At 42.6% G+C, this 19,101-nt stretch overlaps 1 protein-coding gene across 1 annotated transcript in view; it reads right to left on the bottom strand.

Annotated features, from left to right (window-relative positions):
* Positions 1–19,101, bottom strand: part of LOC144753527 (guanylyl cyclase C-like) — a 632,982-nt gene that overhangs the window by 151,924 nt on the left and 461,957 nt on the right. Inside the window, exon 20 of the mRNA XM_078641183.1 lies at positions 16,735–16,826. Within this exon, the coding sequence (XP_078497309.1) occupies positions 16,735–16,826 (92 nt within the window). The remainder of the gene's footprint in view (positions 1–16,734; positions 16,827–19,101) is intronic.

Here is a 19,101-nt window from a genome sequence, read left to right as displayed (position 1 = left end):
TATATTCCCTGAGGCCTACTACTATTAGTGTCTTCTGTAGTCATGTACTATTCTAAAAAGGTGCCCCAAATTTTAACAAACTTCCTGGCTGCTTTTATCCCCCGGTTCCTTGCAATTGAGCCGTCCATAGTATAGATTTCATTAACTAACGCCCACCATTCCATTGTATGAGGAGGGTTCGGGGAGATCCAAGCTCTCGCAATAACCAATCTAGCACTGGTCAGAAGTATATTTAACAAATCTGTGTTGGTAGTGCTAGAGGGATATATAGCAAGTAAAGTTGAGGCAGCTGATAATGCAGAACTAATCACTTTTTTTTATATAAAATGTTTTCTATTACCGACCAATACCCTGTTAATACCGGACATGTATAGATCATATGTACAATATCTGCAGCCACCAGCCCACACTTAGGGCATTTAGTACGGTCGCTGCTCAGATTGTTTTGTGCCCATTTGGAAATTCTCAGTGGTGTATAGTATAAATGAGATATTGTTCTGTACGATTGAAGCATTAGACTAGATGAATGAGTCACTTTATTAATGTTTACTAAAGCGGCTGTAATATTCTGAGTTGTCACATTAAATCCTAATATGGAAGTCCATTTTATCGCTAAACGAGGAGCTTCATCCAGCTTGTTTTGATTTAAACCAGTGGCGGTGCGTCCATGGGGGGCGTTGGGGCGTTGCCCCACTAGCCATGGACGACCGCGCAACATGTAAATGTAAATGTAAATGTAGTTGAGCTTATATAGCGCACAGCTACCCGCAGTGGGTGTCCCGGCGCTTGCTTAGGGAACCCTTCCTGGTATTCCCCTGTGAGATATCAGGGTATCCACAAGGTGAAAGTCAGGCATCCCGTCGCGAGGGGCCGTTGTGGAGATTAAGCAAGCTGTTGCCCAGAGTTGCAGAGTGTGAACCCGTGAGTAGAGGAGGCACCGGGGCGAGAATTATCGAGTCCGTGGAATTTTTTTTAGCCCAAGACCCGCCGGGGCGGGGAATTGAACCCTGGTCCAGGACCGATCTCAGATTCCGGGTCTGCCGCCTCTAACCCCTGAGCCACACTTCTCCACATGCATGCATGCATGATTTAAAATCATAGGATTTTGTGAAATAAATCATCGCGCTATCGTCTCCGGGACAAGCCCGACGGAATCGGGCAGCGCATAGGAAGTGGGCCGTCGGGGGCGGGACTGCGACATAGAGTGTTAGCAGAACAGCGGAGTAACTGCAGGCCAGTCAAAATACTGAGGACTGCTGGATTTCACATGCGCAGTGTGTACTACAGTAACTGTACACACTGCGCATGTGAAATCCAGGAGTCCTCAATATTTTGACTGGCCCGCGCATGCGTACAGTGGTCCCTCCCTCCCCTAACCACTAAGAGACACAGGCAGGGACCCGGGGCCCTGGTCTCATCATGGGCAGATAGCATCCTGCTCGTAGGCCAATCCTGGCGCAGTGGCGCTGTTAACGCTGCGCCAGGATTGGCTGATGCAGCAGGATGGTGCCGCACTTAAGTGAAAGTAAAAGTAGTCACTAGAGTCAGAGAGTCTGTCTGAGAGAGTCCGAGAGTGACTCGTCGTCGTGTGACACTGTGTGTGTGCCACTGCCTACGGACGGTCCCCGTCACCACCACCACCGCGACACCGCGTCCTCCACCGTAAGTTTTTTACTATGCGAGGTGGGGGCCTCCTGACCTGACGACCTCTGCCATCCCTCCCTAACCAGTGCCAGGCTTGCTTCCTAATCCTATCCTCTACCGTACCGTCCGTCAATGTTGCTGCTTGAACTTTAAAAAGGGCAGGAAACTTGACGGGTTTTTTTCAAAGCGCTTTAATTGCTCCTTTAAATGGGCTAAGTAGCGCTTCTTTCTTAACATTGAGCACGTGACCGTTTTCAGAGCTTCAATATATTCCAGGGCGGCTACCGAACTTTAATCCTGCCTGGTTATCCTCGCTCCCAGTACAGGGCTCGCAGCTGCTCTCCGCACACATCGGTATCCTTAAATCCTTAAATTCACACCCTTGCCTTTCTTCTTGTGTAGCACACGAATGCGCTAGAGTATAGGCTATCAAAATTATGCTCTGCAGTGTGCCCTTTGACCCTGCCCCCATCGCCTTGCAAGTCCCAGTTCATTCTAAGAGCACCCCCGTCTCAGCCCAAGCCCACAGCTCCAGGTCCTACAGCCAGTGACAGCTCCCCCCACCCCACCCTCCTCATCATCATCTCCATCGACAGCATCCCTATCCCCCCTCACCATAGTGACTGCACCCCTGCCCATAAAAACTTCAGTGACTGCATCACTTCACCATCACCCTAATACCTGCATCGCTCCCTCTCTCCCCCTCCCGCGCCCCACTGACTGCATCTATGCTCACTATCGCCCCCAGTGACTGTATCCCTTTCAGCCATCACCACACGACTGCATCCCTGACCAGAGAGAGCACCGGGCATTAATAATCGGATCAACCCCTGTCAGAGAGACTTGAGATTTAAGCGCCTATTTCCCCCAATCCTTCTTCCACAAGGCAATCCTTCCTTCTGTTATGTCATGTTATTGTAAAAGAGATATGCCTAGAACTGCATTGCCAACTGTGTGTCCTTAGATTGCTGCCTGTGGCAAACATTGCCATTAATCTAAAGTGGTCAGCCTAGGTCCACAACCTCCTTATTGGCTGAGTTAATTTCTAGCCACTTCACGATGGCATGCCGCTAACTCCTTTAATCCATCACCATTATGAGCCCCAGAGCAAAGCAGCATAGAATTCAGTTTACTGTGTGGGCAATATAAAATATGCTTTGGTATTCTTGCTGTGTTTGTTTTTATTTTCAGCATTTATTGTATTTCTGTAACTTGGAGCAAGCCATATTTGGAATTTGATCTTTTTGGTAAGAGAGCTATGTGGGTACGTGTTTATTTGGTAGGAAGCTGAAAAACAGTTTGCCATTTAGAAGGAAGATTGCTTCTTTTATGATATGTCATGTTATTTGTGTACAATAAAATCTGTTTTGGCAAACATTTTGCTATAAGTACTTTATAAATGTACCGTTTTGCATGAAGAATAACAAAGGACCACTCCTATCTTTCTCTCAACCCTACAGCTAGCTTACCCAGGAGGTGTTTTGCAGAGGGCAATGGGAAGTGTGCACATAGAGGGTTTCTTACTGCACGTGGAGAAATTAAATTAGAGGGTACATTGGTGTGTACTACGTTTGTGGCACGTTTCCAGGCAAGTTTTCAACCTAGTGATTTTCCCAGTCACATGCACACAGCTGTGTACTGATCTGGTGCCTTCCTTTCCCCTTTGGTGATGTTATCATTTGGGCTTGTCAATCACGGTTTGGGGTACTTTTCGACTATTTTGGCTGTGCACATGCTACTGTTGGATTATCTACATGCCACTTTACTATCTGGCATCTTGGATTTGGACTAAGTTCCATTTGGTAAACTATCTTCACACTATTTCGCTGTCAGCCATCTTGATTGTGTTAAGTTTCATTACACAGAATATCCTCACTCTGTTTCCTTGTCAGCCATTTTGGATTGGCCTGTATTGTTTACTTTAAATATAATTGCATTGGATTTCCATAAGCACTAGTGTATCTTCACAGCCTTTGATCTGCAGGCATTTTCAGCTGCTTCATCTTTTGCTTCTGCTGCTTATGCTTCAAGATGGCTTTCACTCATCACTTAGTTTAAATCTCGCCATTTTCACAGCATCCTATAAAACCACATGTGAAGTGGAAGTCATGGATATGTACCTGTTGAAATGTTTCTGGGCATAGATGGTGAAGATTTTGAAACCAATCACAAGGCAGCATTACTTTTCTGCCACCTCGGTCAAGAAAGACAACACATCTTTGACAATCTTCCCATTGTGAATGCTCCATGTGGATTATCCGGTGATTGGGACAAGTATGCCAAAAGCATTGGCAGACTTGAAAGGAACTTTTCTGAAGAACCTTAAACGTTAAAATTTCTTCAAGAGGAGGTAAAGCCCAGAGGAAACTGTAGAAGAGTACACTGAGGCATTTTGCTTCTACAAACTATTTTGGGGTTTCTTCTGCAGCTTGCTCTAGTCAGAGAGAGTACTGGGGCATTAATACTCGGATCAACCCCTAGGCAGCTCTGGCCAGAGAGAGCACCAAACACTAAGACGTGGATCAACCCCTATCCTGCTCTAGTCAGAGAGAGCATGTCAATAAGCAGGAAAGGAAGGTCCGAGGCCAGGTATTTGCTCTGTTTAAGAACCTTTGCCTCAAACCTTTCAATCGCTTGCTGCCTTGCATCATTGGTAAGGTAGTTCAGTGGGCCTACTGCTGAGACTTATGGCTGATAAAAATTTCGGGGGGGAGCTAATTTTTCGGCCATAGGCAGAGGCCTCGTTAACACATACATGGTCTTTTAAAGACCTGTGAAGTGTTAGGGTGCGGCTGGCAGTGGCAGCTCAAAAACTGTCTGCTCGGGAAGATGTCTCAGCCGGGCTGACACACACAGGGGGGGGCGTTGAGCACAATGGCCGTTGCACGCCTGGTGGGCACAGAGGAAGAACATGTGGGTAATGTGTGAAACTTGAGTGAATGAAACAGTAGAAGGTGACACCGAGCTTCTCACATTTAGCTAAAAATCAGAAGCCCGGACATTACACTAGCAGAAAGGGTCATCATGTTATCCCCAAGTGCAACTGGGAAACAAAATACTGCACGGCGCAGTGGGGGGGGGGGAGGGTTCGGGGGTTTGATGACTGGAGATTAAATTCATCCTCTGTACGTTCCTATTTAGTGGGATAAGAAATGCTGTCCTGGTTTTTCTGGCATAGGGTGCAGAATTTAGATACAAAAAGTAAATATGTTGAATGGTGATAGTTTGTGACCTGTTTAGTTGGTTCATTTGTTGTTTGCAGCTTAAATAAAAACAATCTGTGGGGTTCTCAGCATTGTATCTTGAAGTCTGTTATGAAGCTCTGTGGTTATACTGATAGGGTGACCAACCGTCCGTAAATTTCACGGACAGTCCGTAATTTGGACCTCACGTCCGTTGTCCGTGAGGAAACATTTTACGGACGCCTTTTGTCTGTAATTTTGGCCATCACAGGGAGCAGCACTGCTCCCCTGTGAGAGGCCTCACCTTCCTGATGGGGCGCCTCGCGCTCCTCCTTGAGCAAAAGAGCAGCCCCTCCCCGCCCATTGTCATTCTGTATGGGGCTGATTGCCACACACAGAATGTCAATGGGGCAGTCTGGGCTGGTAAATCATGTGGTGGCCTCCTCATGCCTCGGTGTACAGCAGGGCGTTCTGTAAAATAAAAGGCAAAACGCTAATGCTGCAACTTTAGCAACGTGAGAAAACAGTGTATATAAAGAAGCCTGTAAAATAAGTTAAAAAGAACGGGTTATCGTTCTTTCACTGTCTCATCATTTTTTAACTCAAATATTTTCAATATTATATCCAACAAAGCCATGGTTGCTCCTTTTTTTTTATTTTAAGCAACTAACAACCATTGACAAAGCCAATAGTCCTGGTTTTTGTTGGTGTAATGATACTTGCTGTACTATATATCTGGATGCAATGACAGAAACAACATAATACCAGTAGGGCGGAACACTACGCTAGCGCTGATTTTTAACCTAGGTGTTTTAAACTATGCCCTTAATTACATCGAACACCCCCTTTGAAGAGACCCCCCAGTTTTTTCCACCACTTCAAGCCCTGGAAACAACACCATGTCACAGTCACCTCACTTCCTGGCACTGTGCATCATGTGTGACTCATGACTTCTACGTTTTCAGACTGCCTATGTGCAGGGGCATAGTGAACTTTCCCCCACCCCACCCCACCCCTTGCTTTAGGAACTACAGCGAGGGTGAAGTTCTTCATGGGCCTCTTCTGTCTGCAACTCTGTAGACAAAGGCTCAGCTCATAATGTGAAAAGGTGGGTGAGTAAATAAGTGAAGGAATGTGTGAATGGCTGGATGGATGACTGAAAGGATGAATGGATGAATGAAAGGGTGAATGGATAGGTAAAAGAAAGGATGGATGGGTGAGTGAAAGTATGGGTGAGGGAAAAGGTAAATAGATGGATGTATTGGTGGAAGGGTAGATGGGTGGGTAAAAGGGTGGATGGGTGTATGAAAGGATGGATGGATGAGTGAAAGCTTAGATAATGGGCGAGTGAATGGGTGGATAGATGAGTGAAAGGAAGGATTGATTGAATTGATAAGTGAAATGGTGAATGTATGGATTGGTGAGTGAAAGGGGTAGATGGACAAAAGGATGAATAGATGAGTGAAGAAGTGAAAGGGTGGATGGATGAGAGAACGGATGGATGAGTGAAAGGATGGATGAGTAATAGGATCAATGGATGGAATAAATGAATGGATGAGTAGATGGATGGGTGGATGATGGATGGATGGATGGATAAGTGAAAGGGGGATGGAGAGAGAAAGGGGTAGATGGACAAAAGGATGAATAGATGAGTGAAGAAGTGAAAGGGTGGATGGATGAGAGAACGGATGGATGGATGAGTGAAAGGATGGATGAGTAATAGGATCAACGGATGGAATAAATGAATGGATGAGTAGATGGGTGGGTGGGTGATGGATGGATGGATTTTTATTTATTTGAACTTATAGTGCGCAACAGCTACCCGCAATGGGTTTCCCGGCGCCAGGGATAGACAAAAGTAGAAAGAGAAGACACAACAACAGTACAATGAACCAGCTAGAGCGACAGGACACATCTATTGGAAGAGCAAGGTCTTAAGTTTTTTCCGAAAGCAGAATAAGTCGGTCTCTAATTTTATGGCGATAGGTAGTGCGTTCCAGGATTTGGGACCTAGATGGGAGAAAGACCGACCCCCCATTTTTACAAGTTTGAATCTAGGAAAAATGGATGGATAAGTGAAAGGGGGATGGAGAGAGAAAGGTTGGATGAATGACTGAAAGGGTGAATGGGTGGAAGGATAAGTAACTGGGTGGATGGATGAGTAAGTGAATGAATGAATGGCTGGATGGGTGAAAGGGTAAATGGCTGGATGAATAAGTGAATAGATGGATGGGTGAAAGAGTGGATGGGTGAAAGAGTGGATGGATGACTGTATGGATGGATGACTGAAAGGGTGGATGGAGGGATGGATGAGTGTAATGATGGATGGAAGGATATATGGTGGATAGGTTTGCAAATTGTTGAATATGTTTGGATATAAATGGGCACATAGATGAAAGGACAGAATGAATGGTGAAAGACTGAATAATAGATAAAAGAATGATTACACCTTGTAGCACCCATTATCTTAAGTAGCATTTCCTATACATTGACTTTCACGTTAATATGAGTCATTGTCTCTATATAATGTGTGTGATGTAACACACTCTGACACCCTGCCCTACATAATTGGGATGAGTAACACTATAAGAGAAATTAAATACACATGAGAGACGGTCTAAGTGAAGATGAGGGGCACTATTGAAGTGTGATAGCAAGGCAGGACTGGCCGGACCGGGCATCTGGTGTTTCCCTGGGAGGCTGGAAAGGAGGGGGAGCGGTTTTTTTACTGGGGGCTGGCACTGCAAAGTTCCTTATATATCCAGTAGTTTTCAATCAACAATAAAAGCGGCTTCACTTATATTCAGGTGTGGTTCACCATTGCCTGGTGATTAATGTACCTGCTGGAGCGAGATGCGAATTTTGAATTGTCTAAGGCAGCAAGCTGCAGCCATACTGAAAAACCGTGAAGTGCACGATTGTAATATAAACCTATTTTGACTTGTACTTAGATGGTTGTCTATTTACTTACATATATACTATTGCGCGACCACCTCTGACGTATCTGTAAAACTTACCTTTTGTCCCGAAGTTTTGTCCTGAATTTTGACCTTTTGTCCTCAATTTTTGTCCTGAATTTTGACCCTTTGTCCTGAATTTTTACACTCACCGTCCTGAATTTGCACCTATGCCAGTTGGTCACCCTATATACTGAATAAGCAGCTACCTATGTTATATGACAGCTCTTTAATAATGTAATACCTGCACTTTCACAATTGCTTTATTAACCTTCCTGCTTTCTCAAATTTGCTTGAAAATGCACCATTTTTCCACTATTTTTTCAAAATTTTCTCGGGGGGAAATTCCCCCGAACCCTCCTTAGAGGGTTCAGGCTCGCTCGCTACGCTCGCTCGCTACGGTGCAGTATGATTATCAGTTTCCGTCTCACCACTTTCAAATGTCACCAGCCGCCACTGATTTAAACACTTATATCCCATACTAATTAATGATTTCCGATTTGCTGAATAAAAACAACTCAATAAATCTGAGCTACTTACAGATATCAAGTTCATCTTACGAATTAAACAGTCCCTTATTTGAATATACTTAAAACGCATCATTTCCGGTAATTTAAACAAAAGTTTCAAAGTTTCAAATTGTAAGAAGCCACTTGAACCATGTAAGTCTCCCAGTTTTAGAATACCATATTTAGCCCAATCTCGTCCAGTATTATCACTAAAAATCCCTGGAAGTCCAGGATTACCCCAAAGTAACAGGTCAGTGTGAAAAAAAGAAGTCTCACAATTAATCATAATCATATTCCAGATACGTACTGCATCCCGTGCGGTCTTGAATTTTACACGTTTAAAATATTTCGGGTCCTGCACTTTTGCCAAAAATTGTTTTGCCTCTCTGCCAAGCATAAATTGATGAAAAAAAAATTGCTTAGAACTAGTAAACAGACTACGAAGCCGGTTCAAAAAAGAAGCAAAAAAGTAGGCTCTAAAATCAGGGAAGTTAAGACCCCCTTTTTCCAATGGTAATTTCAGAATTGCCATCGATCTTCGAGGTTTCATATAGCCCCACAAAAAGCTATTAATAATGCTGTCCAACTTTTTAAAAAGCAAATTATTAACGCGCAGAGGAATACAACGAAAAAGATATAAGAATTAAGGCAAGATATTCATTTTAATCAAATTCAATCGTCCCAACAGGTTAAGCGGAATCTTATGCCTTTTTTTAAAAGAGCTGCCACTTCTTTCAATAAAGGTTCATAGTTTAATAAGTTTATATCCGAGATCTTTGAAGAAATTTTAACCCCTAAATAAGCCGCAGCCAAACAATATCCTGGAACTTGAGGATTGGACTGGTAATTCATTATAACTTGCGTTTTATTCATGTTAAGTTTGTAACCTGCAATAGCCCCAAAATTATTAGCTTCTTCTGAGATCCCTACCAGTGCTTCTACCACATTAGTAGTGTAAATGGCTAAATCATCGGCATAAGCAGTGATTTTCAAAGTTTTGTCTTCATGATGATTTTTATAGTATGTTACAAACTGATCCATTATTTGTACTGGCTGAGTATATGATATATTATGAGGGCCTTTAATGGATTTGACTAATGTTGTAGCTCGGTCATCTGCCACCTTGTAAGCCAGGGCCTTTCCTACCTTATCCCCACATTCATATTGTGCCAATTTATATTTAAGCAGCTTTCGACTATTATTTTCCCTTAAAGCACATTTAAGGGTCGAGCGTGCAGTCACTAGTTTAGTTTCTAATTGTTCAATATCTTGCGCCCCCAAACCACCAGCTCTCAAATTGTCGGCTAATTGTTTTTCCAACTGCAAAATACCATTTATTACAATCTTATCCTTTTTCCTTTGTTCTGCGTTTTGTTTATATACATACTGTTGCACGAGCCCCCTGATAGAGGTTTTACAAGCGTCCCAGACTGATAAAAGTGATGCACTTCCTAAATTGATTTCAATAAATTCTTTAATATGCGCCTTCAGCGTTCCGACAAAAACTACATCTGCCAATATATATCTAGGAAAGGTAAACAGTCTAACTTCCGGGACCCTTTGTATTATACTGAATGACAATAAAATTGGATTGTGGTCCGACGAGACCTTTGGAAAGATCTCCATGCGTCCAACCTCAATAACCTCATCTGATGCCCACGCCAAGTCTATTCGTGAATACAGTTTGTGGGGTGAGGAGTAAAACGTATAGCCAGGTTGATCTGGATACAAGTTCCTCCATACATCTTTTACATTGTGTATCCGAGCTAGTTCTAATATCGCCGCCCTAGTTTTACGCATGCGTCTAAATAGACCTCTCTTAGTCACATCCTGTTCATAGTTTAGCACGCAGTTATAATCCCCCATCATAATAAGTTCCCCCTCCCACGAGAGCAATTCAATATTTAACCAATCAAAGATGCGCGGGTCATCAATATTTGGCCCGTTTATGGCACAAAAAACAAATTTACGGTTCTCAACCTGCATTTGAGTAATGGCCCACCGGCCTCCATTGTCCGAAGCAGTTTTAATCACTGCCCCCATGGTTGCTTTTTTTTCAAGATTGCAACTCCCCTAATGGGAGCGTTAAAAGTAGTGCACACCACCACCTCGTATCCCAGTTGACTCAGTATTTTCTTGTCTTTAAAGCAAATATGCGTTTCCGTTAACATAATTAAATGTGGATCATACATTTTAAGTTCCTCATACACCATGCGCCTTTTGTTCTTGTTATTCAAGCCCAAAACATTCCAAGCTAAACACCTAAATTGCAACATTATAAATTCTTAATAAAACAAAACGTTCTGCACCTCTCATTAATTGCCATAACATTCCCTGTCTACAGTTTCTAACGTTAACCACCTGTCCTTTTCTTTTTCTCCCCCCCCAGCCTCCCCCCATACCTGCCCCAGGGACAGCACCCTCAATTCTTCTCCTGAGCCTCCCTCGAGGCCCCATGAATCCCTCCCCCCTGTACCTACCCGGAAGCCTCCCTCTATCTTCTGCTGCCGTTTGAGGGGCAGCCAGTCAGAGAGGATTCTCCTAGAACCCCATCCCTCTGTATTATTCTCATACAAAAAGAACAAATAAAGCGCCTATAACCCATTTAAGAGTGTAAACATACCCAAAAACTAAAAAAACATTTTTGTCAATTCTTGATGTCTATAACATCCATGATAGCTTAGTCCTGTGAATCTTGTTTTCTTTTCCCCACTCTTTTTCTTTTTTCCCAATATGTTTTCCTCCCCCCCCCCTTAATTACGTTTAAGAATCCATTTTAGAAAGATATTGTTCCGCCTCTTTAATATCGTGAAAAAAGTGAGTGTGTCCGGACTTTATAACTTTGAGGCGGGCAGGCTCTTGAAGATAAACCGTTGCTCCACGAGACTTAAAGGGATCGATTATTTTACGTAGCCCCCACCTTTTATCCATAGTAGCCTTGCTGAGGTCTGATTTTACAAAGAAAGTCAGATTATCAATTGTCACTGGGGTGTTTGATCTAGCTTTGATAGAAACAGCTTGTTGCAGCAAAAAATTACCAAAGTAAATTAAAAAAGGCCGTGGATATTTGCTTTCTTGAGATCTCGGAATGATAGGGAGTCTATGTGCCCGTTGAATTTGAGAGTCCCAGTCCCAGTCAGACAGATCCGGGAATGCCCTCTGTAGCATTTTTACAATGTATGCCCTTGCATCTGCTCCCTCCGATCCTTCGGGTATTCGAAAAAGTCTCAAATTTTGGCGTCTTTGCCTGTTTTCCAAATCTTCCACTTTGTTCTGCAAACTCTCTATTTCATCATTGTGTCGATCTGAAGTGACAGTAGTAGTGGCTAAGGTTTCCTCCACATCTACTACTCTTTGCTGTAGTTCTTCTATTTCTTTTGTTACTCCACTCAATTTACTAGTGACTTCCTGAAGGCAACTGTGTATTTTGCTATTGTCTTCCCTTAGTTTTGAAAACTGTTCTTGTACATCTTGGCGATGGTCCATTAATGTTTTCAAAATTAAATCCAGAGATGAGGCGTTAGCAGAAGTCGATATATTAGTAGGAAACGGCGGAGGTGAAATAGAAATGTTAGATGGTACCATTACCTCACTATGGGGAGATGTAGAGACGAGTGATTTATCGTTTTGACTCAATGTAATGGGTCCAGTAATGTCCTCCCTTGGGTTCAAAATTGGTAGTGTATTCACAGGAGCAGGTGAAGCCGGAGACGCAGGAGGAGTCGCTGTGGTAGGCGAATTATCCACATCTAGTCCTATTAGATCAGAACTCTCGGGTAGAACAACTTGCGAGTTTTTTAAATTAGTTTTGAAGATTTTCCCTGCAGTATGATTATTTTCGGGTACATCTAATGGCAGATTTTTCGGCTCTCTTTTTTTTTTTTGAACCCACTTACTCAGCGGGCTCTGCTCAGCAATCAATTTCCCTCCACTAATAGTAGGTATTAAGGAAGTTAATAAGGCAGCAGGGTTCATATTCTTCCCTCCTTTTTTTGCTTTGTTTTTTGCTTTGCCTCTTTTTTTTAAAACAGAGGATCTGCTAGACTTTAGAGTGCGCTGAGTTGTATTCAGTATCTTTGTCTGCATCATCAGTGTCCCCTCCTTCCACCAATTCCTCATATTCCTCGTCATCAATGTTAGCCTCCGGAAGTATCTCAGTCTCATCCTTTCTATCCTTAATCTAGAAACAACAATGGTCCCCAAGAGTATATAAATTCAGAATCAGATAAACAATAGCCCACAATGGGAACTATATTGGCCACTGTCCAGCCGGACAGGGTAGTTTATTTTTTACAATGAAACAAATATTGGGGTGTGGAAGGGCACAGTCCTGTACCGTTCTTAGGAACAAACAGGGAGAGTTTTTAGGCAAGAAGTAGCATGATTGGCCACTTGTAATTCAGTAGACATTGAAAGTAGTGCCAATAAAAGTGCTAGACACAGCGTAAATCAGACATAATAGTAGGGCTGTGAAAACACTTAAAACAAGTCGACGTTTCGATCCCTTATGCTCAACGTTGCGGGATCATCATCAGGACTAACAATACATACATTTGCTTGCCTGGTATAAACATTTAAACACACAACCGCCTATTAGAAGAAAGATTAAAGAGGAAGGTTGGGAAACAAAAGAAAGAAATATGCATGAACCCACTTAATTGTACTCTGAAAAAACTGACGCTGCACAGTATTCGGAACCGACTTATCGTGTTCGTTAAATCCATGCAAGTGGTATCATTAGCCTTGGAACACGTGATTGTTGCAGTCTGTGTCTGTAGCCTTGAGTCACACAAGTGGTGAGGTAAGTGACATGTGTGTGTGAAAGATAACGCTTTACTTTGATTACTGGGATCAGCAAAATTACTTAAATATACATATACTTAAATATACATCAATATTACTAAGCCATTTCCACACAGCGTCCGCATTTATTCAGCATTTAAGGGCACTCGTGTCCGCTTTTGTATCATGCACATTCGTGCTCACACATTCACCACCTCTTAGAGTGACCGCTTACCCATATGGGTCGGGGGGTTTTCAGGGAATTTTAGTTAGTTGAGATAGGTCCTCGTTTTGATAATCTCCTGAGTAGTGGGGGGTGAAAAAATATAAGCGATATATAAGCGCTGCGGGTTCATTTTATTAAATTAAAAGATCACATGCAGCAGCAGAGGCTATTACCTGTTTAATACAGGTAGTTCCGTTATGTCCACCTCATTTCCATTAGGACGGAATTTTCTATGGGATAAATACAAGGGCAGCTTTCAGTGAGGGGATTGGCAAAGGAGACCGGAGTTTTAGAGAAGGAAAGCGAGCTTACTCCTTTGCCAATCCCCTCACTGAAAGCTGCCCTTGTATTTATCCCATAGAAAATTCCGTCCTAATGGAAATGAGGTGGACATAACGGAACTGTATTAAACAGGTAATAGCCTCCGCTGCTGCATGTGATCTTTTAATTTAATAAAATGAACCCGCAGCGCTTATATATCGCTTATATTTTTTCATCCCCCACTACTCAGGAGATTATCAAAACGAGGACCTATCTCAACTAACTAAAATTCCCTGAAAACCCCCCCGACCCATATGGGTAAGCGGTCACTCTAAGAGGTGGTGAATGTGTGAGCACGAATGTGCATGATACAAAAGCGGACACGAGTGCCCTTAAATGCTGAATAAATGCGGACGCTGTGTGGAAATGGCTTAGTAATATTGATGTATATTTAAGTATATGTATATTTAAGTAATTTTGCTGATCCCAGTAATCAAAGTAAAGCGTTATCTTTCACACACACATGTCACTTACCTCACCACTTGTGTGACTCAAGGCTACAGACACAGACTGCAACAATCACGTGTTCCAAGGCTAATGATACCACTTGCATGGATTTAACGAACACGATAAGTCGGTTCCGAATACTGTGCAGCGTCAGTTTTTTCAGAGTACAATTAAGTGGGTTCATGCATATTTCTTTCTTTTGTTTCCCAACCTTCCTCTTTAATCTTTCTTCTAATAGGCGGTTGTGTGTTTAAATGTTTATACCAGGCAAGCAAATGTATGTATTGTTAGTCCTGATGATGATCCCGCAACATTGAGCATAAGGGATCGAAACGTCGACTTGTTTTAAGTGTTTTCACAGCCCTACTATTATGTCTGATTTACGCTGTGTCTAGCACTTTTATTGGCACTACTTTCAATGTCTACTGAATTACAAGTGGCCAATCATGCTCCTTCTTGCCTAAAAACTCTCCCTGTTTGTTCCTAAGAACGGTACAGGACTGTGCCCTTCCACACCCCAATATTTGTTTCATTGTAAAAAATAAACTACCCTGTCCGGCTGGACAGTGGCCAATATAGTTCCCATTGTGGGATATTGTTTATCTGATTCTGAATTTATATACTCTTGGGGACCATTGTTGTTTCTAGATTAAAGCTACCCACGGTCCCCGGACAACCGATTGGGTTCCCTTGTTGTTACATACATCCTTTCTATCCTTGTCATCACAAAGTTTATCAGCCTGGCTATTGGTTCTCTCATCCGCTCTTTCCTCGGCTAGGGTCGGTTCTGTGATTTGTGGAGCTAGTGTAGAGGTTTCAGTTAAGTTGTCTAGAATAATCTGATCAGTTAGAACCAACTTATTCAATCCAGGATCATTGATATTGTTGCTAAGCGTAGTCTTATCTACAGACATTTCAGCAAACGCCACTACACCTTCGTCTGTATCCTTTTGTTTGTCTTTTTTTTAGTAGTTGCTGTTACTGTTGTGATATTGCCCTTTGGAGTATTTAGGACTATTGAAGGAGGTGGAGGTGGAGTGGTTAGTTGTTTGCCCATTGGTTTCTCCCTCAGTCGAGTAATCCTTGCTTTTACTGCTGGTGAAATCGGTTTGAGTGTTGGTAAACACACCTCGTCCGCTCCTCCCTTCACGGGGGTACCCCTACCTACTTTGGCTTTAGTAAGCTTAGGCGCCATGAGCACTGTTTCTCTCCCTACTCCCTTCTCCCGGCAGTGGGCATCTCTTTTTCCCCCCCTCTGTCTTATCCAATAGCTCTGCCTTGTAAATATCAGAATTGCCAACAATGGCAGTGCAGTGCGGTGCAACAATATAACAATATAGAGTAGTAGTGTTGTTTAGTATTAATAGTATTGTGATTGTATGGCCTAGTATGTCCAGTTTGTGACTCTCAATATGCAGTTTTCAGGCCCAGACTTCAAAGACTTCAAAGACTTCAAAGACTCGGACTCAGACTGACCCCAAATTCACCAAATCTTTCCCAAGCTCCAACAGCGAAATTGCCTTTTTTAAGTATCAGAGCCGCAGTAACAGTAACAGTAACGATGCAATGCAACAATATCACTTTGCAACTCACAGTTTCTCATTTCACTGTTCACACTTCGCAGTCTCACGGGTTCACAGTTTCAGTTTTACAGTCCTGAATCCCCGGTTCTTATCCCCCGACTCACAGCTCTCAGCAATTCCCAGCTCCCCTGGCTCACGGCGCCCGGCTCCCAGTTCCCGGCTCGAAGCTCCCTCCTCCTACCTTCTGACTCGACTCTCGATCTTAATCCTGCTTGCAATGACACCGGCACCAGCCACCAAACACGCCGTCAAGTTTTCAACGGAGTTGCAGAGCTGCGGAATCTCTCCAAGTTTCTCCGAGCCCTGAGCCCACGAGCCACGAGCCACCTGAGCCTCAAAAAAGTCCTGAATTTACCCAACGTTCAGTGCTTTTCAGTGCTTTTCAATTATATTGAAGCGTAAAGAACTTTTGTGTAGCGTCTCGCAGCACCACGCCTCACACAACGGCCAGCGCCCAGCGCCTCGCCGTTCCAAAAAATGCTTCAGCTGCAGCGCGTTAGTTTTTTGCTCATACTGCTCATACTGCTTCTGCTGTTGCTGCTAGTATATAATTCTCTTCTCAGTGGTTGGCAGACATCAAACATTAGAGCATCGAGGCTTCTCAGTGCTGCAACGAGCTGTAGTTTATAGTGATCAACACAGCTTTTCCACGACATCAGCCATCGTCGGTACCGTCGAGGGCAGGGTCCTAACAGGGGCATCCTCTCTGTGGCGACTCTACACCGCCATCTTGCTTCCGGAAATATATAATTGCATTTTTGCTTTTCTGTCTCAGACTACACCAGTTGTTAAAGGCCCTTTCCTTTATCATAGGACCTCACACTGGCTCTGGCCTGTAACTCAAGCAGAGGGCCTTTAACACATGGTATAGCCCTTTACAGCAGGCTATAATGCTATAGTACAAGAATGACGAACCACATTATGACCTCAATTAAATAAAAAATGCTGCACAAATTTGAATAAACATTTGTTAATAATGAACACTTGTAATCTATAGAGATACTATTTATGCACCAGTTGCTTTTTCATTTGTATATTTTCTAATCCTCACTGGATTTCTATCACAGATTTAGGTTCCCTCACCTGAATATTTTGGCCAGGGTATTCTCAATCTTTTTGAAGTCTGGCCTCCTCTCAGGATCCTCCTCCCAGCAGCTCTTCACCAGCAGGTAGACCTAGATGCACAATAGCAAGGATTAGTGCAATAAAACAATGAGGACTTTGACTATAGAGAAGATACACCCCAGCAGCACTATGTTTTTGTTTAGACATAGCCCATAAAAATCCTGCAGAAACAGAATATGAGACACGCTTTTAATACTTTTTTATCAAGACACCTGAATCCAATTGAGCTAAGCCAAAATGTATCAAACTGTTTACGGTTGTAAAAACTGCAATTCACAAAATCACATGCTTTGTGACTGCAAAAAGCAAGTTGCAATATACAAAGAAAACAGTACAACTTTCCAATTTCCAAAATGCTCTTTGTTATTTTCTTACTCGCAAATGTACCTTTGGGCTGATTGGAATGTGTTACTAGGAGAGTGTATGAAAAGAGTGACACTCTTAACAACCTGTTGACCTGATACCAATTCCCTTAAAGTGATGGTATCCTACTTGTAGAGTGGAACCCCACACCCTGAAGGACAGCTTTTACCTTGAGAACATGTGTGTTGAGCATCATGAGAGTAGACACTGATTCAAGTGACCACTGCAGGCTCCATCCAATGTAATTTCCTGAATGGCAATTTTTTTAAGGTATCAAAGAATGCAGATGGAAGTCAGATAGCCCCCACAGACCTCCGTCTCTGCATTTACAGTCATTTGAGAAGAGATTCATACTACTGGGGCAGGAATTCTTGCAACTCCCTTTGAATTCTGGTTTTGTGCCACAATTAATAAGCACACCAGTCGCAGCACAGAGCTCAGGGCAGTTACAGTGAAGTACGTGTGCTAAACACGGATTGCTTGAGATCCGACTTACAAATATCGGGGGCTTTCTGACATTAGCACGAGGGAAAATGCTCAGTTCAAATTTTGTGTAGCTTGCACATTGAAGAAAAGTATAGATAATCTATATGTATGATTTCCTATCTGTGATGCTTTTAGAGTTGAGCTATGGATTTACCCTGCTTGACATTATGAATTTAGACTCATGATTAATGAGTGTTGTCAACGGACTGGGTAAAAACCTAAGAGGGCCAATGATGTATGACAGAAATCTAATGTGACAGAACCAGAGCAGATTCCCAACACCATCTCCACATAAAAAATCTTGGAAAATCTATCATGCAAAAAAGGTTTTTGTGGATTGGATCATAGTCTGTGCCCGTGCAGCAATGCATTCTTGCTAATATGATGCTCAAAGTTTCAAACACTTTTCCAAATCAGGTACTCTTCTAGATGTGGCTCGGTCAAAGAGCTAGGAGGATGTCATGGATCTATTCCCGCTTAGTATCAGAGAGGAAATATTTCAGGAGCCCCCACAGTTCTACCAAGGAGCTTTCACAGGCAGTATACCCCTTCAAACCAATCAACCATTGCAACTGCCCATGAGGAGCTCAGAACCAATTCTACTTCATTTTGAGGGAAGCCAGCCAACAATACTGATGGAGAAGGGAATACTCAAGAAGAAGGGTTGGCTTGTTTTCTTAACTATAAACATAAAAGCAGAGAGCCACCTTGGACTGATCACTGTGAATGGTTGAAAGTTAGGATTACATTTAGGTTGGGAACCTGGAATGGATAGGCACCCTAGGATATGATCACACCATGTCTCCTAAGCTAAAGGATCTTATATTGGAATCTGCAAATTACTTATAATCTGCTGTAGCAATAAGTAGGTGTTGATATGCAGTCTGATTAATGGACTTGATTGCTGAGATTTTACAACGGGCTACAATGAAAGTGGAGATTATTGAAGGTAAGATGCATGGACAGATGTACAACAAAAGTGAGATGTAACCACTGAGTAATGTAATGAGGTATTATTGGAAAATTCTGCAAGTATCATTCATTCACTAGGTCCAATGATTCTTAAGGAATCATTGAAGATTTTGTTTGATCAACCAATTTGGACTCTTGCTCTGTCCATCATTGTGTGGTTTATAACATATGAACTTAAAAGTTTATAATTTCAAAACATGTCATGAACCTTGCCTTGAATGTAGCTGCTAATTGAGTTCCCCTGTGTTTGATGATCCTTTTTAGGAAAATCATGGATATGAGATTTGATCCAAAAATATTCCTAATAAATCTAAGGCTGTTCGGAGTTTCTCTGAGGAAATTAACTTTCTACGTTTTATGAAATAATCTAGTACCACTAACATAGTAGTAACTCTGTCTAAATTTGGTTGTTTGACTATAAAATCCATAGAGACTATTGTCCATGGTTGTTGTGGGGTTATCTGTGGATGTAAATGGCTGACAAGTCTTGTATGATTACATCCG

Source organism: Lissotriton helveticus, chromosome 1_1 (assembly GCF_964261635.1).
Source record: "Lissotriton helveticus chromosome 1_1, aLisHel1.1, whole genome shotgun sequence".
NCBI lineage: Eukaryota > Metazoa > Chordata > Amphibia > Caudata > Salamandridae > Lissotriton > Lissotriton helveticus.
This window is presented reverse-complemented; position numbering and strand designations above follow the sequence as displayed.